General features: G+C 28.9%; 4 protein-coding genes across 7 annotated transcripts in view; 2 read left to right on the plus strand and 2 right to left on the minus strand.

Annotated features, from left to right (window-relative positions):
* LOC111685209 (PH and SEC7 domain-containing protein) overlaps positions 1-4,742 on the minus strand; it is a 40,463-nt gene extending 35,721 nt beyond the window's left edge. For all 4 annotated transcript variants that reach the window (XM_046947888.1, XM_046947887.1, XM_046947886.1 and 1 more), the window contains exons 1-2: positions 4,461-4,742; positions 3,193-3,437 (exon numbers count right to left, since the gene is read on the minus strand). In XM_046947888.1, the coding sequence (XP_046803844.1) occupies positions 3,193-3,333 (141 nt within the window). In that variant the 5' untranslated portion in view covers positions 3,334-3,437; positions 4,461-4,742. The remainder of the gene's footprint in view (positions 1-3,192; positions 3,438-4,460) is intronic.
* A 972-nt stretch (positions 4,743-5,714) lies between these two features.
* LOC111687910 (CDGSH iron-sulfur domain-containing protein 2 homolog) lies at positions 5,715-7,254 on the plus strand. Its single transcript, XM_023450391.2, has 4 exons — positions 5,715-5,733; positions 5,805-5,921; positions 6,537-6,757; positions 6,843-7,254. Exons 2-4 carry the CDS (start codon positions 5,825-5,827, stop codon positions 6,927-6,929), a joined length of 405 nt encoding a protein of 134 aa, XP_023306159.2. The 5' UTR covers positions 5,715-5,733; positions 5,805-5,824; the 3' UTR covers positions 6,930-7,254.
* A 2,179-nt stretch (positions 7,255-9,433) lies between these two features.
* On the minus strand, positions 9,434-14,506 carry LOC111687912 (elongation factor 1-gamma). The gene is made up of 4 exons (XM_023450394.2): positions 14,484-14,506; positions 11,462-11,564; positions 11,166-11,315; positions 9,434-10,994 (listed from the first exon to the last, which is right to left on the minus strand). Exons 1-4 carry the CDS (start codon positions 14,489-14,491, stop codon positions 9,882-9,884), a joined length of 1,374 nt encoding a protein of 457 aa, XP_023306162.2. The 5' UTR covers positions 14,492-14,506; the 3' UTR covers positions 9,434-9,881.
* Positions 12,390-21,910, plus strand: LOC111687911 (probable serine/threonine-protein kinase DDB_G0282963). The gene is made up of 5 exons (XM_046950666.1): positions 12,390-13,064; positions 16,760-17,929; positions 18,425-19,586; positions 19,729-20,410; positions 20,476-21,910. Exons 2-5 carry the CDS (start codon positions 16,771-16,773, stop codon positions 21,667-21,669), a joined length of 4,197 nt encoding a protein of 1,398 aa, XP_046806622.1. The 5' UTR covers positions 12,390-13,064; positions 16,760-16,770; the 3' UTR covers positions 21,670-21,910.
* Positions 21,911-25,999: the final 4,089 nt, after the last annotated feature.

A 25,999-nucleotide genomic window follows, 5' to 3' on the forward strand; every position in this document is an offset into this window, starting at 1 on the left:
TAGTCTAGTCTATAGTCTAGTCTATAGTCTAGTCTATAGTCTAGTCTATAGTCTAGTCTATAGTCTAGTCTATAGTCTAGTCTTTAGTCTAGTCTATAGTCTAGTCTTAGTCTATATTCTTCGCCTTAGTCTAGTGTATAGTATTGTTTATAGTATTGTCTCGTCCATGGTCAATAGAGAATAGATGTTTTTTTTAGAATTGAAACTTCCTTAATACTTTTATATTATCTTTTGATGTTCAATACAATAGAAACAATAAAACAAATATATAATAATTTACATAAAATTATAAAAAAATATATTATCATTGTATTACCTTTTGCTACCGTCGACATTTATTATTAGTTTTTCTTTTATTAATACGTTTTTTTTTTTTAATTGTCTATTTACAAGCAAACAAACAGCTACAATAACAACAACAACAAGAAGAAGAAAAAAACTGTCAAGTTTTTCAAGTTTCAATGATAAAAATAGGAAAGAAAAAATAATAAGCGTGACTAAAAAACATAGTCTGGCTATAGAAAAAAGATTGGTGGCTTGAAGTTAAATGCACGTTGCAACATTATGCTGCACATGCGTAATGAGTTTCCTTGTTGTTTTTTTTTTTTTTTTGTAATAACATTATTACCACTAAAGTGGTTGGGCAGACGAAAAAATTATATTTCTATAAAAAAAACGTTGTATTTTTAAGTTAAAAATAACAACAAGTAAAACATGCAAGAAAAATTTGTTTTTGTTTAAGTTGTTTTTATCTTCTTTTTTTGTTTTTGTTTGTTTTGTCTTTTATTTTTAAAAATCATAAAATTCTGGTTTCAGGTTGTTTTTTTATTGTTATTATAATTATTTAATTAAATGACGTTGGAAATTATTTTTATATATTTATAATTTTTTATATATTAAAAAGAAATACAGCAGACTTTTTGTTATTTATATGTATATCTTTCCATTTTGCCTCCCTTTCAACAGTTTATCAATTGACTAGTAGTTTTAGTAAAGGAGCTTAAGAAATTTTATTATTTTCCTTTTATTCTTTTTCTTTTTGTTGGTGTATCTTTTATCAGCTGATGTCATTTTAACTGTCATTGACATTTGTTAAGTGTTTGTGTGACACATGTTGAAGTTTTTTGTTTTGATTGTCATTATGGTTGTTGTTGTTTTTTTTCTTTTGCAGTTTATTGCTGCTGGCATTTAACGCCCAAGGTGATAAAAATATTATCCTGTTTGTACAGTTTTGTCATCATTATTTGTGTCACTTTTTCTTACATTATAAATCATTTTAAATTTTATGTTTTATTAAAAAAAGAGATAATAATTATGTTTATTTTATTTAATTCTAAAATTATCAGAAAATTATAAAGATGCTTTTTATTTCTATTTCAAAATTGAGACATTATTCAATTAAGTTATAATTTTTTGCATTATTATTATGTTTGAAAATATAATAACCATTTACCTAGTTTTTTGACCCACTTTTAAGTACATTACGTTTCTGCCTCTTCTGTCAATTATTGTCTGAACATGTCATCGTTAAAAAAAAAACCTTTTGAGTAGTAATTTTTTTAAGATTTTTCTACTCTACTCGTTACACACATAAAATGTTATTTATGTATTAAATTGAGCATTTAATTTATTAAAGAAAAAGTAGAACAAATACATGCTAATTTGTTTTTTATATAAAATTCTTTTGAAATAAGTTTTTATTTTGATAATAACTAAAAATTTTAATCGAAATAATGTTTAACGATAATAGTTTAATATATAGTCTTGTTTTCAATCAAGTTTCTGTGTTTTTTATAAAAAAAGTAAATTTCTTATGAAAGTTTTATATTTGGGTTAAAACGTCCTGAAAATGTAGTTATTTGTGAAAATTTCACTTTTTATTAAAAAATAAACTTTATTGTTTAAATTTAACTTTTTATTAAAAAATAAACTTTATTGTTAAAATTTCACTTCTTTAGATGAAGGATGAGGATTAAATTTAAAATTAATCCTCGAAAGTTGTTTTTGAGTATTCACGGCGGGTTTTTTTCAGATAAAGATAATCTACATTCATAGTTTAAACATAGTTTAATATATGTGTTTTTCAGTAATCACCTATTATCTTAGTTTAACTGATTGTTATTGGCCAACTAAACTGAGAAAAAATTATTAAACAAAAACAATAAAACAATGTTTTCGAAAGAACAAAAACTTAACATTTTAATCAATATTATAATTATTTTCAAAAGTTTTTTCAATTTTTTTCTAAAATTTTTCATTTTATAAAAGTATTACATATTTGCAAAAAAACAGCTGTTCATTGTTTATGTTTTTAAGTGAAAAGTTGGCAATACTAACAAAGTTAACTGAACTTACATTCATAACTTAGGGCGGGTTTCTTACTCCTCAGTTAAACTAGACTTAACTTGCTGTTAGATTAAACTCGGAACAAATGTAGGTGGACTTTAACCGATAATTGTGTTTTTCAGTTTTAGATTTAAGCTGAGTTAACTTTGTTAGTATTGCCAACTTTTCACTCAAAAACATAAACAATGAACAGCTGTTTTTTGCTCACCACTATCGCCAATAGAAGTGAATTTTTCATTTCCCTTGAAGGGAAAATTTAAACTTTTAAAACAAAATATAAACTCGGCAACACTTGTTCTCAATGAATACAAAATTGTTTTTTTCTAGAAACGAATAATCTAATCAGAAATTAAATATTCATTTTATCATAATAATAAGTAAAATATATTTTTTTTGCGACTTTTCATATTTAGTATGAAAAAATCGCTCAAATTAAACACTTTTTTTTACAGGATATTGGCAACTCACTAAACAAATTGAAGTTTGTATTTTACGGTAATAAAATATAGAAAAGTATAAAATTTAATAAAAAATTAATGAAATCATAAAGATTTAAAAGTAATATTTTTGGAAAAGATTCTAATTATGTTTCGTTTCTAACAAACAAATTCAACTACCTAATAATATAAACAACAAATTAAAAGCAAAACACTTATCTTAAATAAAAAGCCATTAGCTTTAATAGCTAAATTTATTAATTTATTTTTACTTTATAAAAAAAGGCATGACTTAATCTCTGATATTTATTAAGTAATTAGCTGCTAATAACTAATAAGCTAATTATGTATTTAATTATTATTTAAAAAAAACAAGTGAATTAAAATAATAATAATAATAATAACTTACCACACCACAATCAGCAGCCGGTGAATTTTCCACAATATCATAGATAACATGTGGGGGACCCGTAGTGCCCAACAGAGAAAAACCAAAACCGGAATATTCGCTACTGCGACGTAAAACCACTTTCAACTCTTCGGTTGACATTTTTGAAGCGAATGTTATGTTGTTTTGATGCTATTGTTGTTATTGCAACTAATATTTTTGTTGTTGTTTTTGTTATAATCAATTATTTGTTTTTCACTGTAATTCTATAAGGTTTTTTTAAGTATTAATTACATATTTAAGTTTTTATTTTTTTACATTTTTAAAATCCTTTTTTGTAAGGAAAAATTAAAATTTAAGGATTTATTTATTTTTTTGTTTTAAGCTTTTTTACACGTTTTCTTTTTTTTTGCAATTTTTTTCTTTTACATATATAAATTTTTTTATTTTTTTTCTATATTATTTTAACTCAATTTCGTTATTTCTTAAATATTTTTTATATTATTTCTTTTTTTAATTTATGCTTAGCTGCATCTGAAATGGTTGACTGGATTTTTTGGTTTTTGGGCTTGGTCTTACATATAAAAAACAAAAAAAAAACGTTAAGACTTCGTTGTGGTTTTTGTTGTTGTTAAATCATCGTCGTCGTCGACATCGTATTCATTGTATATAACGCCGCTTCGTCCGAAACGTCAACGGCGTTGACGTAGTCTCTACTGTTGTTGTTGTTTGAGTTGTTTTCAAATAAAATCAAGTATTTTTTCTTCCGTAAATTAACGCCGACTACGTTTACAACAACAATATCTTGCTATTACTCACACAACAAACACACGCAACACAATAAACAAATTTAAAAACAAAACTAATAATAATCACTAACTAAAAGAAAAACACATAAAAAAACTCTACTCTTCCTTATTAAAACAACAACAAAAAATCCTATTGTTTTTATATTTTTCTTTTTAGGAAAAAAAGAAAACAAAAAAGGAGTCTCCTGTTGTTATTGTTTTTTCATTACTTTGAATAGAAAATATAACAACTCTTCTGCACAAACTCTCTTTTTCACACTCTCCCTCTGCTTTGTCTTTGTTGTACAAAAATCAAAAAAGAAAAAACAACTAAACAGCTCTGCTTACAAAAGGTGTGTGTGTGTTTTTTTCTCTGCCTTTTCTTTTCTTCCAGCGTCACCACTTTTTTCGCAAATGCACTTGTTTTTTTTTTTCTTCTCTTATTCAATGAAATTTTAGTAATTTATTTATTAACAATATACAATAAAATTAATTAAATACCCCTTGTCTTAGATTTAAAGCACTAATTTAATTTCTTTTTTCTTTACTAAAACGAAAAAATTCCAGTTTTTTCTTCAATTTACCGACGACGTCGCCACCCGTTCTTTTTTTTCAACTAATGTTGATGCAACTTTTTTTTCTTCTCAGTTACATACTTTTTTCAACACTTATATATCCTTTTTAAATTCTTTAGTTATAAATATTTTATTTTAAATTTATTGTATTTTTAACAGTTTAATTTTGTAATTAATTTTTTCATATTTTTCTTCTAGATTTGCTTTAAAAATCAACCGACGACCGACCGCACTTTGTTAAATAAACACTTTTTTCGAAACGCCATCATCAGAGACCTGCGCGACAAACATGAACAACGTCAACGTCTGACAGTAAAATATTAGGCAGCGGCCTAAAAACGTCGTAAAGCCAGGCGATTTTGTTCATCGTTGTTGTAGCAATAAAATATCATTCAATAATTTTGTTTGTTTGCAATAGTTTTGGAAGTTGATATATCGAAATCTGCTTAATTTAAATTTTACTGAGAAAATGATGTATCCAAAAATATATAATGTGAATTATTAATCAAATTATACAATACCGGAAGTTTTTTAAATTGTAGGGTTTCTGAAAGCAAAAGACGTTAATAAACGAGTAGCCAGCGGTGGAAAATGAGAAAACACATAAAACGGAGTTGCCACTTTTTTTTAAGTAAGTATGTAAGTAAGTAAATAAGTAAGTGAGTAAGTAAGTAATGAAGTAATTAAGTAATGAAGTAATTAAGAAAGAAAATAAGTAAGTAAGTAAGTAAGTAACTAAGTAAGTAAGAAAGTGAGTAAGTTAGTAAGTAAGTAAGTAAGTAAGTAAGTAAGTAAGTAAGTAAGTAAATAAGTAAGTAAGTAATTAAGTAAGTTAGTATGTATGTATGTATGTATGTATGTATGTATGTATGTATGTATGTATGTATGTATGTATGTATGTATGTATGTAAGTAAGTAAGTAAGTAAGTACGTACGTACGTACGTACGTACGTACGTAAGTAAGTAAGTAAGAAATTAATCGAGGATCCACATTATTTCCTTATATTCCACTCGTTTTCATTTATCCCTATTCCAACAACACTACTTTCTCCTATTAACTATACAAATTTAATCTGGCCACATTCAATGTATAAACAAGCTTGCCACATCGTTTGAATTATCATTTTCAGCCACATTAACGAATGTCAATGTTAAAACAAAATTAAAGAAAAGACATCAGTTTCTTTCGGTATTTTTTAGTAAGTGGTTGGCAAAAAATTAATTCAATTTTATTATTTTTTTTATTAAATAAAAACATTAATTTTTTAAGCTTTACGAGATTGATACAAAATGAACAGCATTTCAGGACTTGTTAAGGAAACCCTGCCAAATTATTTGTCCAGTTTGCCAGTGCCCGATACTTTCTCGGGCTGGTTTAAATTGTCATGTAAGTGAAATATTATTTGGTTTGTAATTGTTGAAAAAAAACTGAGAAAATTTGCAATTTGTAGTGCAAGCTCATTTATTAACACCAAAATCAGGTCATATAGATTAGTTGTTTTTTTGTTTTTGCAAAAAAAATATTGTTTCTTTTTGGTTTAATTACTTTTTTTCTGAGGGGTTTTGTGCTCTTTATCTTTATAATTGATATCTTGGGCATTTTTATTTAATTAGTTTTTTTTAAGATTTTCGCTTACTTTTTTTATTAATTGCTTTAGAAAAAAAAAAGATTATGCAATAGCAGTTTTTTCACTTTTAAGCACCTTTGGAACGTTTTTTTTTTGTCCGTTTTATTTTTGTCTTTATTTTATCATGTTTATTGCTTATAGAAATAGAATTTTTACTTGTGTTATTGTATTTGTTTTTGTTGTAGGGTGACATGATTGTTTTGTAAATTGTGTTGTTATTATTTTTGTAGTATAAATGAGAGAGCGTTACTCTCAAAGAAGTAATTTTTTCACTAAAAAATTAGAAAAATATAAATTTTTTTTAAAAAAATCACAAAAAAATAAATTTTAAATTGAATTTTTTAAAAGTTAAAACTATCATTTTTTAATTTCAGTCAAAGATTGGTTATCCCTTATCCCACCTACGGCTGTTGCTGCCGGTATTGGTTATACCATTTATTTGGCCTACTGTCCAGCTGCTCGTAAAGGTGGCTGCTCCAAAGCCGGTATTTGTAATCAATCTGTACGTAAACATGAAGCTAAAGTTGTTGATATGATTGATATTGAAAATATTGCCGAAAAGGCTGCCTTCTGTCGTTGCTGGAAGACAAAGAATGTAAGTTTTCCTTAAAAACATTTAATTCTTCATAAACTCTAATTGGTTTTCGTTTTCTTTCCTTTTTTTCTTTTGAAAACCACAGTGGCCCTATTGCGATGGCAGCCATGGTGAACACAATAAACAAACCGGTGACAATGTTGGTCCTGTAGTGCTCAAGAGAAACTCTTAAATATGAAATGGTTATTGATGATATTTTTTTACTAATAATTTTGAATAATTTCATTTTTTGCTGTTTTAGTTTTTTTCTTTCTTTTGTTTTAATTACGTTTATGATATTAGCACCCGTTTGTCTTTGAAAGCTTTCTCATCTGGTGTCAAATAGTTTATTGTTTTTAAAAAAAAAGAATACATTTCTCTAAAAATTTAATATTTAAATTGTGGCAGATTTTCTGAAAAAAACCCCAGTTTTGTTGTGCTTAAGACAATAGTTTAATTAATTAGAATGAAATAATACAGTGTGTAACAAAATAAATATTGAAACAAAAAAACATAAACAATAGAGATTTCTTTAATTTTAAGTGACAAAGATTATTATGTATTCCATTTAAAAGTGGACATATACTTCAGCAAAAAAGGAAATTTTTAAAATATTTACATCAAAATATGAAATATTTACTTTTTTGTCATAAAGGGTGAAAATGCTTTTTCATCACAAAAGAGAATTTTTACTAGAAATTCACTTTTACGCCGCAAAAGTTCAATTTGCATTAGAATTTATTAAATTCGTCGCATAAGTTAAAAAATTTCAATTTTTGGAAAATCGCCTCAAAAATTTCATTAGAAGATCTCTTTTTCATTCCACAGTAAAAAAAAATACCAATAAATTACTTCTTCATTACAGAGTTCATATGTCGGTATCAAAATGAAATATTTTCCAGAAATCAGTTTTCGCCGCAAAGTAACATTTTCGCCAGAAATCACTTTTTTTCTTAAATCGAAAACTGCTCCCATTTAAAAGATAAATTTCCTAAATTATATTTGTTTCCAAAAGTGAAACTTTTTTTCTAAAATTCAATACTTCTTCACTACAGAGTTCAAATATTGGTGTCAAAATGAAATGCTTTCCAAAAATCACTTTTCGCCGCAAAGTAACATTTTCGCCAGAAATCACTTTTTTTCCTTAAATCGAAAAAAAAACTGCTCCCATTTATAAGACAAATTTTCTAAATTACATTTGTTTCTAAAAGTGAGATTTTTTTCTAAAATTCAATTTTTCTCAGTGTAAATTTACACCATCCACACACACACACATTCCGCAACCCAGCTAGCATTTTTGATACGATACATATACGAGTCATTTATGAATCTTCTGCACGTTTAAAATTATCATATATGCCCTCATTTTCTGATCATAAATAATACATTAATCGAGAGGAAATGATAACGTACCCACGACTCATTTAAACGAGTCGTTTATGAGTGCCACTTCTGATCAGTTTTTACTCGTTTTTTTTTAAGACAAATACAATTCAACAGAAAACAGTTTTTGATCTAAACAATCCTATTTCAATCATCTGGAAGATCAATTTGTGATTGCAGTACATTTTTTTATTGTTTTTATAAATAATTGGAATTATTTTGATTTAGTGATTAGTCATTCAACTATTTTCCAAAGAGGATCCAATGTAAATGTTGCTTTTGAATCGCAAAACAAGTTAGAAGTTACAATCGGGCGAGGTCCACCATATAGCACCCTACACCTGTATACGAATAAAATGTAATTTCATGATAAAGCATATAAGTTGAATTGTAATTTGTTTCAGTTATACTTAAGCCATTTATTGTTTAATAAAATTGTGCACATTTAAATCAAATTTTGAAGGGGGCTTTTTATAGGGGATAGGGTCATATGAGGCCCTATAATTATAGAGTTTATGAGAGTTATAAAGGCTAGTATACAGCTTAGTTTAAAATCATTATTCGGCGGGTTCAATTGTATGGTGGCTACAACTGAACCCGCGAAGGATAGTCATCTTGTCGCAATATGAAGGCTTAAGCGCAATGAATCCTGTGGGCCATGCTGACGGAGTCAGCTCTGCCCAAGCTGGCTGGCTCCAAGGGGTCTCCCTTGTCATACGGGCCATAGGACGAGCGCGAAACTAAGAACTATCCCTCCCAACTGACAGATGTCTGTTTCCCATATTGGGCGGTTCGTCAGAACTCGCTCTATCGATTGTTTTTCCTATCACTGAGATAGGGCAATCGATAGAGCAGTCCGATTGAATCCCTAAAGGATTCATGCACTTAAATGTTCAGTCCGAAACCCATCAAGCGTCTGTTCCATATTGGGTGGCTTGATGGTGTGTTTGATCCCAGAGGGACGGCAGTTTTTATGTCCTGGCAGTAGGTGAAAAATGCAAACACCCCCTTTTTTATGAGGTCTGAAAAAGATAAATGCCCCTCGTATCCGGTTCGGGGCTTGAATTATCAACCCGGAGACCCTATTCCCACAGCGGCGACACCGGGCTGTGGTGAATCGAATGCTACTTACCAATCACTTTTAGGTCATCAAAGTTATTAAAAAATGACTTAGTTTACTAATGAATCATACAACAGTCTTCCAAATGCTAGCTGGGAAGCAGCAAATTCAGCAATTATGTATTGCTGATTGTTTGCATCCATAAACAGCTGATCTAATTCAGCGGTTACAAAAATGTATATACAAAATGCAGCTGCAATTGTTGCAATTTAGTTTTGTTGCAAGTAGTTCTTTTATTTCTATTGAAAATAAAGAGATAAAAAAGTTGGAACAAATAAAAAAAAACCCAGTTTTTTTGTGGAAAATGTATTACAAAAACATTTGTTTTTCTTTTTTTTAATTACATATATAAAAAAATAGGCGAGAATAATTAAAAAAATAGTACAATGCAAAATACAATCAGACAAACAAGCCGTATCTTGATGTTCTCTATATATATGGCCATATAAATAGTTTTTTAACACTACTAGTACTAAGATTTTTAAAAAAAATCTAATGGGACACAAGACTTAAAAAGGAAATTTAACATAAATATTAGTTAGCGGCGGCTCCTGTTCTTTTAATTATGCTGCTAAAGCGGCCATAGTTTTTGGTAATGATGTTTTTATTACAGTTGTTGTTATTGTTGGAGTCTTAATTAGTTTATTTGAAGATTTTGCCTTGATTGAATTTGCGGCCTTGTTTGTCGGTACCGGTCCAGGAGAAGTATTGTTCAACCAATTTCTTGGTTTCCTCGGATTTGGCATCCAATTTCTTCCAGTCGTAGACTTCGTAATCGACTTGCCAATCGGGAGACAAAGTGAAGGCGAGATCTTGACCACGCCATACCCAGATACCAGAGATGGAGGAGTTGTTCTCTTCACCGAACAAGCAGACGGAGGCGAAAGCTTGCTTGCGCATCTTATCGAGACGTTGGAACATGCCGGAGATGAGATTGCAAGACATGAAGGTCTTGGTGAGTTCCTCATTGTATTTGTATTCACCGAACCAGATGGAGTAGTGTTCGGGGTCAAACTTTTCGAAGAAGTAGGGAATAGAGACCTTCTCATCTTCGTTAGAGTACACACGCTTGAAGTCATCAAAGTTGAAGGTTCCCTTGGGCATGGCATCGAAGGGATCCTTGGACTTGGGTTCGGCAGCAAGAGCCTCATCGGCAGCATCGAGCTCTTCTTTGGGTTCTTCCTTCTTAGCGGGTTTCTTTTCTTGTTTCTTTTCTTCCTTGGGCTTTTGTTGTTGCTTGCCACCGGTCTTGGCCTGGAATTCGGCGTACTTCTTGGGGTCGAAGACCAAAGCCTTTTCGCAGATGGTGTAGTTCTTGACTACGGCTTGGACTTGCTTTTGGTGAAGGATGGTGTTGAACCAACGGTTAAGGTTGGTGTAGGGCTTGCGGGCAGCCTCATCCAAGACGTATTGGTAGACGTGCAACAAGCTGCAGAATACAACAATATCGGCCAAAGTGATGCGTTCACCAACCAAATAGGTGGATTCCAAGAATTTCTTGTTCAACAAATCCAAAACAACTTCAACATCTTGTTTGGCAGTGCTACCCTTTTGTTGGGGCATAATGCCCAACAAGGGGAATACCAAGGCACAGGAGGCAGGGACGACTTCGTTGTCGGCGAAAGACAACCATTGTTGGACCTGAGCTTGGGCGAAGGGGCATTTACCACCACGCAATTGTTCACTGGCCAAGAAGAAAGCGATGGCGTTCGATTCGCTAAGGTATTTGCCATTCGAGGTTTCGAAGGCAGGCACCTATACACACACACAAGCACGCAACATGAAAATGACAAGAGAAAATATAAGAAATTAACATTTGCAACCTAACCTCAATTAAGGTGATGACGTTATTAGGCGGCTTTACGAGTGTAAATGACCGCTGATGACGTTTACACAATTTTTTGCACACTTTTCACTACAACTCACCTTGCCACTGGGGAACTTCTTCAAGAATTCAGCCGATTTGTTTGTTTCACCGAAAACAAAGTTATCAGCAACTTTTACTTGAGCACCCGAATATTGGGCAGCAATCAATGCCTTGTAGGCACGGAAATTTTCAGGGTATGTGTAAATAGTCTGAATTGTAAAGAAAATAATACAAAAACAATATTAGTTATGGATGCTTCGTTGGGTTAATCAACTATTTTCATTCCATTTGCAAATAAATTTTTTGCGATGTTTTAGATATTTGCAAATTAATTTTGTTAGAAAATTTTACTTACTCCTGTCGCCATCGTTGATTTTGCCGGAGAGAAAGAAGTTTGACAGCCGCAAATTTTAGACACCGTGTGTGTGTGACAACAGCAAATGTCAAAGAAAAATGTGCTAAAGTCAAATATATAAACACAGAGTTGTTGCTTTAAATTAACACCTTGTGGGGTACAGATATGTATCATCCTATTTTTTTTGTTAATAACGAAATATTGAATATATGTTTATATAAATTAAATTGAAGTAAATTACTAACTTACTTGATAATCGGTTGGTGGTGTAAATTTCTAATTTTTAACAATCATGTTGTGACAGATAGACTTACATACTTACTTACATATTTACTTACTTACTTACTTACTTACTTACTTACTTACTTACTTACTAACTTACTTACTTATTTACTTACTTACTTACTTACTTACTTACTTACTTACTTACTTACTTTCTTACTTACTTACTTACTTAGTTACTTACTTACTTACTTTCTTACTTACTTTCTTACTTACTTACATACTTACTTACGCAACAACATAAATTAACTTCACAATAGTTGTCCAAATACCAAAGGGTTAATTTCCAAAAATATACATCTGGCAGCACTTCCATTTAATTCATTCCTTAATTGCCAGTTGTCATTACAGCTGTCATTAAAGTCCAAAGATCTTAGCCGGTTCAGACGAAGACCAACAATCTTAGCCGCCCTCCCATTTAAAAACTAACGTCGTAAATAAGCTTTAAATATTATGTAGTCCTCTATGTAACTAACATTGTTCCTAAAATTGGTTTGGTATTTTCATAAACTTGTTGAAATTATAGAATTTATAACTCAATTTGAAAAAGTTTTTTTCATTTTTACTACGTTTAGGTAAATGACACCGTCATTGATGATGTAAAATAACGCCGTTATGGAATATAGCTGTCGTCTGTGTGACTCTGTGCGAATACTCGTTGTTTTGCTGTCAAACACAAGTAACGAGTTTTAAATATTTTTTTTACATAACGAGTACTCGAAAAAATGGAATATCAGCCGTATTAGAACCGGCCGTGCAATTTTTCATTAATTTCTCCAAATAAAATCAAAATTTATTTAATAAATTGTGTTTAAAAGTGTAATTTAAAAACTAAAGAACAACTACAACCAAAAATTAACAAGAAAATACCATAAATATTGGGAAAAATTCCAAAGAAAACTTTTACAAAATGAAACTTTTTTGCGACTTGCGTGGAAAAAACGGGAAAAAGAAAACGTAAAGCCATAGGAAAAAACATATAATAAATCAAAGTGAAAATTTTTTAACATACAATTAAGAAAAAAAAAAGAAAATTTCGTTTTAATAAAGAAAATCTTAAGAATTAAAAGATCTTCAAAGAAAACTTTTGAGACAACTAGTATATGTGTCTGGACGGAAAGAAGTATATGTGTCTGGACGGAAACAGAAAACTTAATTAAAACTTTATGCAGTTTTTTATGGGCCAATTAATTTGTTGAGCTGGAAATAGATGTTAGCTGTTGGTGGACGTTTTTGATGTTTTAATATCGTCGTCTGGCAAAAAGGAAATACACATTTTTTTATTTTCAAGCCACAAATGTTTGGTATTCAAGCAAAATATGTAAGTTGTAAATAAAAAAATTATAATGAAAAAATTTAAATTTGCATTAATTTAAATAAATTTACAATTTTTTTTACGAGTAAAATAACATATAAACAAAATAATTTAGTTATTCTCGTTTATTTTTTAATTATTCTCCTTTCGGTTTTTTTTTCATTCACTCACTCTCTCTTATTCATGCCACCTTTTTCTCATCGTTACGATGAAGGTGTGATGATGCCAGATGAACTGTGTTGATGAATTCCTAAAGCGAAAGTCATTGTTTTCGAGTAATCATTATGTATCATTAAGTGCTGGTCCACACTGGAAAACTTTTGTTGAGAAACTTTTGATTTTGTGTGTGAGAGAAAGAGATGGTTGATATTTCTTTCTCTTTATCTCACACACAAAAATCAAAAGTTTCCGTACAAAAGTTTCCCAGTGTAAACCAGGTCTAAGAAATTGTAAATTTAAGTTTATAAAACTAACAAAAAATTCTTAAGTTTTTTTTTAAAATATGTCAAAAATTTTTTCTTTTGATTGTAGTCTAGAATCTAGGCTAAAGACGTGTATAGACCAGTCTTAGTAATATTTTTTCAAAATTTACATTTTCCATTTCCAGTACTATACAATAGTATTAAATTTAATACATTTAAATATTTTATTTTGGATTCGAATGTAAATTTTTAAAACCTCGACCTAAGTCCTACCAATGACGAAAAATTCTCAAATTAGCTGTATTAACCGAAAGTATTTTCCCTTAGAAATATCTATCGGCCACAGTTGAACTGTTACAATAACTTCAAAGACCTTCCCATGTAGATTAATAAAGTCTTAATTCTAAATTAAAACTAGAGAATACCTACATTCCATATCTGTTAAAATTAATTTAAATAATAGGTATAAACCGTTTAGAAATTACAATTAGTGTTTTGATTTTCTGGCATCACCACCACTTTCTCTCTGTCATATACTTTGCATCACTTTCTTTCCCGTCTCTGCTGTGATGAATTTTAATATTTTTTACAGTCTGTGAATTGTTGATATTGCAATTTTTTTACATTACAATGTTACCTAACCTTAGATAACTGTTATTTTTTTGTTGTTGCTCTTTTCATATATTTGCTTTTATTTTATTTGGGGTGAACGTGGAGAGTAGCAAAATCTCCCCATATTTTGTTGTTGTATTTTAATTGTCTAATTGTTGTGATGATTTTAGGTGTATGAAGTGAGTGTGTTTATTTTACATTTTTTGTTTCTTTTCACTTCTAGCAATGTGTCATTCATTTTTAAAAAAACAATTTAATGTTGTTGGATCTTTATTTATTGCAGCATCTCCCCTGTTTATTATTTATGCCTAAGTACTACTATATTGTTCTGTTTATTGAGTTGAATAGAAAAAAAATAAATAACAATATTAAATTTTCTCGTTAAGCCTACCTTAACATTAGGTATTCAATGCAACATGACCTTCATTGCAGAATTACTATTACGACGTCTACTACTATTTGTACGATTTTTCTACTACATTTTACTAGTTCTGCTGCTACTGCATATGATGACGGCTGAGAGTAACAACCAACTAACCCTTTTTTAATTGAAAATTACAACTATTCATTATCAATTTTTTTTATAAAATAGATTTTAAATAGTAAAATTTTGTCTATATGGAATTCGAATTTTCAATTTGGACTTAGTTATTTTTCTTCATAAATGGCAAATAATCAATCAATTTGATAAACTTAAAAACTATTGATAACAGTTAAGATTTTGAGTAAATATTTTGTTATCACCTTTGCAATCATTATATTTATTTAATTGATTTATTTATTAGCATTTAGTTGTGAAATTTATGAAATGTTTCTTTTTTTTGCGTAAGGAAAAGTGTATGCTGATATTAGCGATGCCAATCGGAACTAATTTTTTTTGCAAATCACAGATTTTCTAAATAAGAGTTTTTGAAATCTCGTAGTGCGTTGTTATTGCAAATGAAAGTCTATAGTTAAAAAATTTCTAACCATTTTCGTAAATACTTTGAACTCTTGTTGCTAGAACATTTTGCTCCCCTCGTTAACCCCTGTTAGAGATTTCTCTGGTCTATTTATAAACACTTTTTAATTGAAAAATTAAACTTAATTTTGTGCTTTGTTGACTCATTTTTTTCTAACTGTTTATTATTTCATGCATAATAAACGATTCTAAAATTGTTTTAATTTAATAAAACCATGACCCTGGATAATTTGTTGTACTACTAGGTACTTGATAAGATTAGTTAACAAAGCAATAAATGATTCATTAATTATGTAATATATAGAGAGATAGATAGATAGATAGGTAGATATATAGATAGATAGATAGATAGATAGATAGATAGATAGATAGATAGATAGATAGATAGATAGATAGATAGATAGATAGATATATAGATAGATAGATAGATAGATAGATAGATAGATAGATAGATAGATATATAGATAGATAGATAGATAGATAGATAGATAGATAGATAGATAGATAGATAGATAGATAGATAGATATATAGATAGATAGATAGATAGATGGATAGATAGATAGATAGATAGACAGATCGTTAGATAGATAGAGAGATATATAGATATAAAGATATATAAACTTGTAACAAGATTTTATTCTAGTTAACGTAAATCGAATATAGAATATAGATAGATATATAGATATATAGATATATAAACTTGTAACAAGATTTTATTCTAGTTAACGTAATTCGAATAGTCTGAAATTTGTTAAATACGAATACAATGCAGTATTGTTAAAGAAATTCAAAGTTTGTTCCAAATGTTCTTTCAAACTTCTCATACATAGTTTTCAGATAATTTTAAATATATTCAAAAAAAATTTTAAACAAGTAGGAAAGTTTAGTCGGGCATGGCCTATTATATAAACACCATGAGTATATTTTTAAAATTTTTATTTTTTATAAAGAAACTTTTATGTTGAATATTACCATAATTCCAAAATATTTAAGCAATTTATTTATAAAAAAAAAACTAAAATTTCTAAATGAGGCTTTATATAGGTCAAATATGGGCTGATCCTCGGTAAATTTTGAAAATGATATATTTTTAAATAACAATTAAAAATAGTTTTGATGAGTTTCATTGCGATACAAATGGTTACAAATGGTTTAAGACATTTTTTGAAGGGGGGTTTGTATGGGGGCTAGGATCAAATAAGGGCCGATTCTTACGAAAATCTCTAGTATCATTTATACTTATATAAAACTTATTTGTGTCATTTTTTAGAGAGATAATAGAATATTTGACGTAATTATGGCATAAAAAGTTCAAATCGGGAGGTACGGTTGTATAGGGGCTAGGTGAAATAATGGACCGATTTCAAATATTTTCAATAGGCTTCGTCCCTGTGCCAAAAAAACATGCTTGGTTCAAATTTCATTAAATTATCTTGAAAATTTCGGTCTGTACCTTGCGCACAAAGTTTACATGGACAACCAGCCAGCCGGACAGACGGACGGACGGACATGTCTTAATCGACTCAAAAAATGATTCTGAATCGATCGGTATACTTTAAGGTGGGTATTGGACCGTATTTAAGTAAAAAATTTCACAAATTTTAATGTTTGTTTTATTTTGCATTAAATTCTAAAATTTCAATCAACTCCCTAAAAATAAATTCAATTAATCAATTTAAAAATCTGTTTTTTCTTCTTATTTTAGGTTTGCAAAAAATGCCCAGAAATGCTGCAAAGAAAACGAATAAAAATGCTAAAAAACGTCTTCCAGTTTTAATCAAGTTAACAAATATAAATATAAACAATAATAAAAAGAAAAAGGTGAATAGTAACAAAAATAAAAGCAACAACAGCAGCAGCAGCAACAACAATAAAAGTAGAATTAACAATAATAATAATACAACTGCTATAAATGAAATAAAATACAAAAAGAAACGAAAAATTATTGAAACTAAGAAAGTGATTGTTAACGCAACTTTTACTACAAAATCTGATACAACAAATCAAATAGATAATTGTGATGCTAATAGCATCAAAACAACTCCAGTTATCAGGAAAAACTCACAAGAGTCTACAGCAGATTCCACTAAAACATTTCAAACTCAACAAGAAAGTATTTTAAAATATTTTGTCAAAAGTCAGCAAAATTTTACCGAAGAAAAAATTAAAGAGGCAACAGCATTAAATATTGAAAATGTTATTAAAAACGAAAATAATTTTAATATTTGTAAAATAGCTAGTTGTGAAGATTTAATATCAAAAACAGAACTAGACATTTCAACCGAATTAGTTATTACCCCATTAACGTCTCCTAATACTTCGCTATCATCTTTATATCCCATTGTTATTGAAACATCAGAAAGTTTTCAACATGATGATAAAGATAAAGAACAGAAACAACAACAGAAACATTCACTAGTAGAAGAAAACAATTTAAATAGCAAGAAAAAGAAATTACATTCCATTTGCAATTGCAGCAAGTATAACAATAATAATATTAGTACATGTTGTCATACTGCAGTTGACACTTTAAAACAACACAAGTCACAAAATAATACAAATAATACAACAATAACAACAACAGCTAAACGTAATAACAATAAACAAAAACCAAGTGTAGCAACATCTTCAGAAACATTAACAAATCAAAGTCAAGAGGTTAAAGCTCGTTTGGCAACACTAAGAACTCGTAAAAAAGTTTTAACACAGCAACAACAGGAACAAAAAGGACAAAAGATTGGTAGTGGCTTAGCTGTCACAGCAGGAGCATTAGGATCATCACCATCATCAGAGCCAACTACTGAAAAAACCAGCGAAAGTAGTGAGGAAAAAGATTTAAACAGTCCTCAGCTGGGAAAATATTTGATAAAGAAAGGTAAGGTGTTTGAAATAGAAGTGAACTAGAACTGAAGTAGAACTGAAGTAGAACTGAAGTAGAACTGAAGTAGAACTGAACTAGAACTGAACTAGAACTGAACTAGAACTGAACTAGAACTGAACTAGAACTGAACTAGAACTGAACTAGAACTGAACAAGAACTGAACTAAAACTGAACTAGAACTGAACTAGAACTGAACTAGAACTGAACTAGAACTGAACTAGAACTGAACTAGAACTGAACTAGAAATAAACTAGAAATAAACTAGAACTGAACTAGAACTGAACTAGAACTGAACTAGAACTGAACTAGAACTGAACTAGAACTGATCTTAAGCTGATGTCGATTTTCACAATTTATTGCAACAAATTTCCCAACACTATTTTATAACAAATTTAAATGGGAATAATGATATTTTAATTGAAACTAACAATAACTTCCCTTGGTTTTCATTTTAAAAAATTCAAAATTGATTTCGTCATTAATTTCCAGTTTCTCCCGTTCTTGATGATGCAACCTTAAATCTAATCGAAACCTTGAGCGAAGAAGTTAAGAAACCCAATAATAAACGTAAACGTAATAACACACAGGCGATACTCTTAGGACTTGCGACACTACATCAACCCAGACCCAAACGTATAGCAGCTAATCCAACTACACAAACACAAATACCTGCTGTTGCAGGCGTACAAACGTCTACAAACGCTGTTGTAGATAACAACAACAGCAATAGAAACGAACAAAAAAATACAACGGCTGGTAATTTCCTTAAACCATTGCCAATCGAAGCAACAAATACGAATTCGAAGAAAAGAGCGCGTATAATGTCGCTATATGAGCGTCCATTTCAAGCCACCAACGATGGTCGCGGTGGTGGCGGAGGCGGTAGTATTGTGGGCAATGGTTATATGACTTCAAGTCGATCGAGTGCCAGCAGTGGTGGTGCAATGGTTATGAATGATACCGGTGATACACAAGAAATGGCAAATCAATATTATCTATCTGGTAGCAGTGGTTCTGTTATTGCAGGCAATTCGAATCCTTCGTTGGTGGGTAATGGCAGTGCCATTAATCATGCACCCACCATGGGTACACTGTGTAATATTGGCAACACTTGCTATTTGAATTCCGTGGTATACACTCTGCGTTTTGCGCCACAATTCTTGCACAATCTTCATCACTTGCTAGCAGATTTAAATGCTCTGCAACAGAATATAGCGAGAGCACGATCAAAATCGTCTTCCTTGGGTCGCGGCATTAGTGCAGTGCACATGGAGAATGCACGCAGTTGGAGTAGCAAAGATTTAGCCTCCATGGAACAGTATAATAGTGGTTCAGGAACCGCAGTCCCTAGCTCAGGGACAAACAATTCTTCTGCCCTAACACAAGTTACTCAAAAGAGTTGTCATCAGCTGTTGACCGAAAAACTGCATGAACTCTATCAGAGTTTGCATCGCAATGAGATCAATGAATCGACCGAACCTCATCATGCCGATACTCTATTGCATGCCATACAAGATGTTAGCAGTATATTCGAGGGTAATCAACAACAAGATGCACATGAGTTTCTAATGTGTCTATTGAATAGTATAAGAGAAACAAGTCAAACCTTAATCAAAGCCATAGCTGAGTGTCCGGATGTGATAATGAATGGGTAAGTGGATCCTTTTGGTCCAAATTTTCTATTAATATCATTTAGTTGTAAAAAATCTTTAAGTTTCCAAAATTTCCTTAAAAAACTTTCAATGCTAAGTAGTTTTTCTATAAAAATATTCAACAACAAACTATTCTTATAGATACATTTCCAACCCTGATGAAGTTGAACGTGATTTAATGAAAAACCATACTACTGTTGCTGGCAGTGGTGTTGGTAGTGGCGTCGCAGTTGGCACTAGCAATAGTAATAATAGTAATAGTTTAGCCTCAGCGAGTTCAAAAACTTCCTCCTTCTTTTCACGCAAATCAAAGCGAAAAGATGAAAGTAAAAATTCCAAAAACTCCCGCCTTCAATCGCCTCTTAAAGATGCCCTCATGTCTGGTGGCAATACACAGATCACGAGCACATCAAATAGTCTTTTCTACCTAAATACAAATGATCTCAATACGGCATCGACTTCGACTGCCGCCTCAGCATCAGCTGGAGCGTCGTCAATTGGCGGTGGCAGCAACTCGCTAACCTCACCTTCAAATTCTACTGCTCTTGTGGCGGGCAGTGCGGTGGCGTTAGATGAAACAGATGCACCCACGGCTGTGGCCTTAATACTAAAGGATAAACAACGTTTGGAGGGTAAGATTAGAGAATTGGGTTTGGATTTCTTTAACGAGGACTTTGAGGGTATAACGGTGTCGACCACCAAGTGTTTGAGCTGTGAAACGATAACGGAACAAAAGGAAACGATGATTGATATTGCTGTACCTGTACCCCAAGCGGGTTACGAAAGCAACGAATTTATGGATAGACCATCATCATTTATACAGGTGAGTGTTGTTTTGTATAAAAAAATGATTAGAATCTTTTGCTTACAGTTTAATTTCCCTCTTAGAACTCCTGCATTACCCGCGAATATTTTCGCAATGAAAACAAATATCGCTGTGAACAATGCTGTGGCTATACCGAGGCCATACGTTCAATATCTTACGAAGTCTTGCCACGTCTTTTGATCATACAATTGAGCCGTTTTAGCGGTGGCATGGAAAAGATAAACAGTTACATTCCAACATCATTTACCCTGCAATGTTTCTGTTCCAAATGCTGTGAACTAAGTGATGCCAATAAATTACACATTTATAAATTATACAGTGTGATAACGCATGTGGGCGCTACTATGTCGGTGGGTCATTACATTGCCTACACCTGTTCGCTGGATTGGGCCAACGAATATATCAATTGTCCCAAAGAGCAACGAAGAAGAGCTAGTCAAGAACGTAATCTAGGAGCAGCGGCGGGTAATAGCACTAGTACCGCTAATAGTTCGCAATCATCAGCGACCTCCTCTGGGTTGGGTTCATCGAGTACGGGATTTATGAAAATGAAGATGAAATTCGGACGCAGTAAGGCTTCCAGTTCGGGAGATATGAGTAAAAATGTTAAACAATTAAATGGTTTAAATAGCAGCAGTAAAGCCATTACAAATGGCATAGGAAAATTATCCATGAATAATTCGGGAGCGGCTGGTGTGGGAGGCGCAGCAACACCCCAGTGTCCGGTCACTTGTCAAAGTATTAACTGTTGTGCCATGCGCCTTTCAGCACAACAACAATTGCAATACCAGTCAGCCAACAATAGTACTAGTGATTTCAGTGAAGAATCTTCCCAATATTCCAACGGTTCCGGCTATAATACCCCAGCTAACTACAACAACAACATACATCATAACTACACAACATCGGCTAATACCTCGGGTTACGGCAGTACGGGTAGAGGTTCAACAAAAGCCTCTTATGCAACAACGCAAAACAATTGCAGTGAACCCATCTGGTATATGTGTGACGATGATAAAATCAAAGCCATGACACAAAGAGAATTTGAAGAATTATTATCACCGGCTCGTAAAATAACTATAACTCCCTATTTACTCTTCTATGCCCGTTACAATCTACAATCCACACCACCTAAATCGGCAACGGCATCTACATCCTCACCGGGTCCCGTAACATCATCGCCACAGACCTCCTGGTCAAATGAAAGTCTACAGAGTAGTGGTCATAGTGCCCATAGTTCGGGTATACGTATGTGAGATTTAACGGGAGCAGAGATAACAGCAACAACTAAAAGTAAGCATAAGAGCAATACAAGTTATAGTAATAATATTAATCTTAAAAATAATAATTATAATAATAACAACAACAACATTTACAATAGTAGTGGTAGTAATAATACTAATAATATTATTAATAACAATAATAATAGTAATTGTAATAATAAAAGCCTGACTAAATGCAATTGTAAAGAACAGGTTATATAAGTTAAACTTAATTCAAAAAAAAAAAAGAAAAAATATTTAATTCAAAATTAAAAACAAACCAATCACACAATGATAATATTTCCAAGAAAATAAGAAACTTTATAAAAATTAAGAAAAAACACACACACACACATATGTATGTATTTTGTATTTAATATTTCAATATTTTTTTTGTTTTCAAATTTATCATTCTATCATACGTGATATCTTCTAACATATTTACTCTTTAAACTTTATATTTTACTCTCTACTTTATCTCTTTATCTCTCTCGTTCTTTTTTTGCTTGAAATATTGATTTTTTTTGTCTGATTCTATTGCTTTTAAAAAGATTTTTATTGAATATTTTTTTAAAAACCAAGATATATTTTCATAAAGAATTTTTAGTACTTGAAAGATTTATAGAGAAAATTTTTAGTACAAAAGTTAATTTTCGAAAAAAATTTAGTACTAAAAGGTATTTTTCGAAAAAATTTCAATGTACCAAAAATTTTTAAAAAGATTTTTATTCTATATATATATTTTTTTTTAAACCAAGATACATTTTCATATAGAATTTTTAGAACTAGAAAGATTTTTAGAGAAAAATTTTAGTATTTAAATTTTTTAAAGAGAAATTTTTAGTACAAAAGTTATTTTTTTGAAAATTTTTTAGTACTAAAAGTTTTAATAAAAAAGTACTAAAAGTTTTTTAAAGCAAAATTTTTAGTACCAAAGATTAAAGAAAAATTTTTAGTACTCAAAGTTTTTGTAAAAAATTGTTTGTACTAAACGTTTTTTATAAAAAAAGGTTTGTACTAAAAGTTTAAAAAAAATGTTTGTACCAAAAATTGTTTATAGAAAATTTTTTGTACTAAAAGTTTTTTATAATTAAATTTTTAGTACAAATGTTATTTATAGAAAAAATTTAGTACATAAGTTTTTTAAAAAAATTGTTTGTACTAAATGTTTTTTATAGAGAAATTTTTAGTACAAAAATTATTTTTAGAAAAATTTTTAGTACAAAAATTATTTTTAGAAAAATTTTTAGTATTAAAAGTTTTTTTTATAGACAAATTTTAGTACTATAACTTTTTTAAAATAGTTTGTACTAAAAATTATTTATAGAAAATTTTTAGTACTTGAAGATTTTTTGTAGAAATTTGAAGATTTTTATAGAAAAAATGTTAGTACTAAAAGTTTTTATAAAAACTTGTACTAAAAGTTTTTTATAGAAAAATTTTTAGTACAAAAGTTATTTATAAATAAATTTTAGTATTTTTTTTATAGTATAGAAAAATTTTTAGTACTCGAAAGTTTTTTATAAAAATTAGTTTGTACTAAAATTGTTTATAGAAAATTTTTAGTACTTGAAGGTTTTTTGTAGAAAATTTTTAGTACTTCTGATTTATTATTCAAAATTTTAGAACTGAAACTTTTTAATAGAACATTTTTAGTACTAGGAGTTTTTTTATAGAAATTTTTTAGTACTTCCGATTTATTATTCAAAATTTGTATAGAAAAAAATTTAGTATTAAAACTTTTTAGTAGAAAATTTTTAGTACTAAAAATTTTTAATAAAAATTAATTTGTACTAAAAATTGTTTTTAGAACAAGAGGGATTTTTGTAGAAAATTTTTAGTACTTCAAAATTATTTTTCAAGATTTTTATAGAAAAATATTTTAGTACTAAAACTTTTTTAAGGAAAATTTTTAGTACCAACAGTTTTTTTTTTAAATTTTATTACTAAAAGTTTTTCATAAGAAATGTTTTAGTACTAAATAAATTCTAAAGAAAAAATGTGTGTACTAAATGATATATTTTTTAGTACTAAAAGATTTTTATAGAAAATTACGTTTTATGTAAAAATGTTTGTACTAAAAGATTTTTATAAATATTCTTAGAGAAAACTTTTTAGTACTAAGAGTTTTTTTATAGAAAATTTTTAGTACTGAATGTATTTAATAAAATTTTAGTACTAAAAATTATAGAAAGAAAAATTTTATAGAAAAATGTTTTAGCACTACAGGATTTTTGTAAAAAAGTAGTACTAATTTTTTTTTTTTGAACTTAAAATTTTTATAGAAATTTTTTAGTACAAAAATGTTTTTAGACATTTTTAGTACAAAAATATTTATAGAAAATGTTTAGTACTAAAAGTTTTTTTTAGAAAATGTTTTAGTACTAAAAGTTTTTTTTACAAAAAGTTTAAGTACTAAAAGTTTTATATAGAATTTTTTTAGTACAAAAATTTTTTATTAGTTTTATAGAATTTTTTTTTTAGTACAAAATGATTTTTATATAGAAACATGTTTAGTATTGAAATATTTTAATAAAACATTTAGTACTAAATAATTTTGATAGAAAATTTTTAGTACTAAATAATTTTGATAGAAAATTTTTAGTACTAAAATTTTTTATAGAAATTTTTTAGTAGCAAAATGTTTATAGTCATTTTTTAGTACAAAAATGTTTTTAGAAATTGTTTAGTACTCAAAGCTTTTTTTAGAAAATGTTTTAATACTAAAAGTTTTTTTTAGAATATGTTTTAGTACTAAAATTTTTATGTAGAAATTTTTTAGTACAAAAAATTTTTTATTACAAAATGATTTTTATAGAAATATGTTTAGTATTAAAATATTTGAATAAAATATTTAGTACTAAATAATTTTGATCGACAGTTTTTAGTACTAAAAATTTTTTTACTAAAATTTAATTTTTAAAAAAACTAGAGTGCTAATATATATAAAAAATGTGTATTAAATATTTTTTAGTACTAAAAGTATTTGAATAGTTCTCTAGAAGCAGCGCGGATCCAAGGGGTGGGAAAAAGGGAAATTTCACACCCCCCAAAACCAAAAATTTTTCATACAAAATATAAAAATGAGAAAAAAGAAAATAATATACGTAAAAAAATAAAATTTCCCCCTCCCAAACGCTTGAGCTGGATCCTCGTCTGTCTAGAAGTATTAAAAGATTTTTATAAAAAATATTTAGTACAAATTTTTTTATAGAGAAATTTTTTTTAACTTGTTTTTTTCCCAGCAAAAACTTATTTCTAATTTTATTATTAATAATTTAATTCTACAATAGTATTATTATTTCTATTTCAATATACATTTATAAAACTATCTTAACTACTATCTTAACTATATTTATCTAACTATCTATTTGAAATATTTTTTAACTAACTACATAAATAAATACATTTATATAACAACTCTCTCTCTCTCTATTGGACTGATTTGCTGCATACCTTGTTATGTACTAAACTATATAAAACAATTAAAAAAACAAAAACAAAAAAGTATACATGTTGTAAACCTTAAAAATTGAGTAAATAACAATTAAAATTTATTAAAAAAAAAACAAAAACAATTAACTATATGAAAACACATTAACCTTATAATCTTTAATGATGTTTAACACATTTAACACCCTTTTGTTTTTATTGTTAATTTTATTTTTAATTTTCCTTTATTATATGATATTATTTTTCTTTAAAAAATTTGTTTATTTTCCTTAGGTTTTTTTTTAATTATATCAATTTATCAATTGTTTATTAAGTATTTTTAATGATTAATCCATTTATAGTTGTTTATTATAAGCTTAGCTCTCTTTTAGTTTTAATTTGTTTTTTTTTTCTTCTTTTAAAAAAAATTTGGCTTTAATTATTTAAGATGTGAGTAAAAAGTTACAAAAATATAACCACAAAAAAATAAAGAACTCTATATAATATTGATAATAAAAATTTAAAAGAATTTTATGTTAATTGTTTTCATTTATTTTCGTATTAATTTCATATTTTATTTTATATTTTAGTACTAAATAGTTTTTGTAGAAAAGTTTTTAGTACTACGAGATTTTTAGTTTGAGTTTAGTTCAGTTTAAAATTAGTTCCAGTTCAGTTCTAGTTCAGTTCTAGTTCAGTTCTAGTTCAGTTCTAGTTCAGTTCTAGTTCAGTTCTAGTTCAGTTCTAGTTCAGTTCTAGTTCAGTTCTAGTTCAGTTCTAATTCAGTTCTAGTTCAGTTCTAGTTCAGTTCTAATTCAGTTCTAGTTCAGTTCTAGTTCAGTTCAATTCTTCTTCAGTGCTAGTTGAGTTCTTCTTTAGTTTTCAATATCAA

This window comes from Lucilia cuprina, chromosome 4, assembly GCF_022045245.1.
Source record: "Lucilia cuprina isolate Lc7/37 chromosome 4, ASM2204524v1, whole genome shotgun sequence".
NCBI classification, from domain to species: domain Eukaryota; kingdom Metazoa; phylum Arthropoda; class Insecta; order Diptera; family Calliphoridae; genus Lucilia; species Lucilia cuprina.

Excerpts from the sequence above, each read along its gene's own strand:
- LOC111687910 (XM_023450391.2), top strand. The coding sequence starts at position 5,825 with ATGAACAGCATTTCAGGACTTGTTAAGGAAACCCTGCCAAATTATTTG. Across the intron at positions 5,922-6,536 it reads GGGCTGGTTTAAATTGTCAT|TCAAAGATTGGTTATCCCTT; the intron begins GTAAGTGAAATA and ends TTTTAATTTCAG. Across the intron at positions 6,758-6,842 it reads GTTGCTGGAAGACAAAGAAT|TGGCCCTATTGCGATGGCAG; the intron begins GTAAGTTTTCCT and ends TGAAAACCACAG.
- LOC111687912 (XM_023450394.2), bottom strand. Across the intron at positions 11,316-11,461 it reads AATCAACGATGGCGACAGGA|ACTATTTACACATACCCTGA; the intron begins GTAAGTAAAATT and ends TTTACAATTCAG. Across the intron at positions 10,995-11,165 it reads AGAAGTTCCCCAGTGGCAAG|GTGCCTGCCTTCGAAACCTC; the intron begins GTGAGTTGTAGT and ends GTGTGTGTATAG.
- LOC111687911 (XM_046950666.1), top strand. The coding sequence starts at position 16,771 with ATGCCCAGAAATGCTGCAAAGAAAACGAATAAAAATGCTAAAAAACGT. Across the intron at positions 17,930-18,424 it reads AAAATATTTGATAAAGAAAG|TTTCTCCCGTTCTTGATGAT; the intron begins GTAAGGTGTTTG and ends ATTAATTTCCAG. Across the intron at positions 20,411-20,475 it reads GACCATCATCATTTATACAG|AACTCCTGCATTACCCGCGA; the intron begins GTGAGTGTTGTT and ends TTTCCCTCTTAG.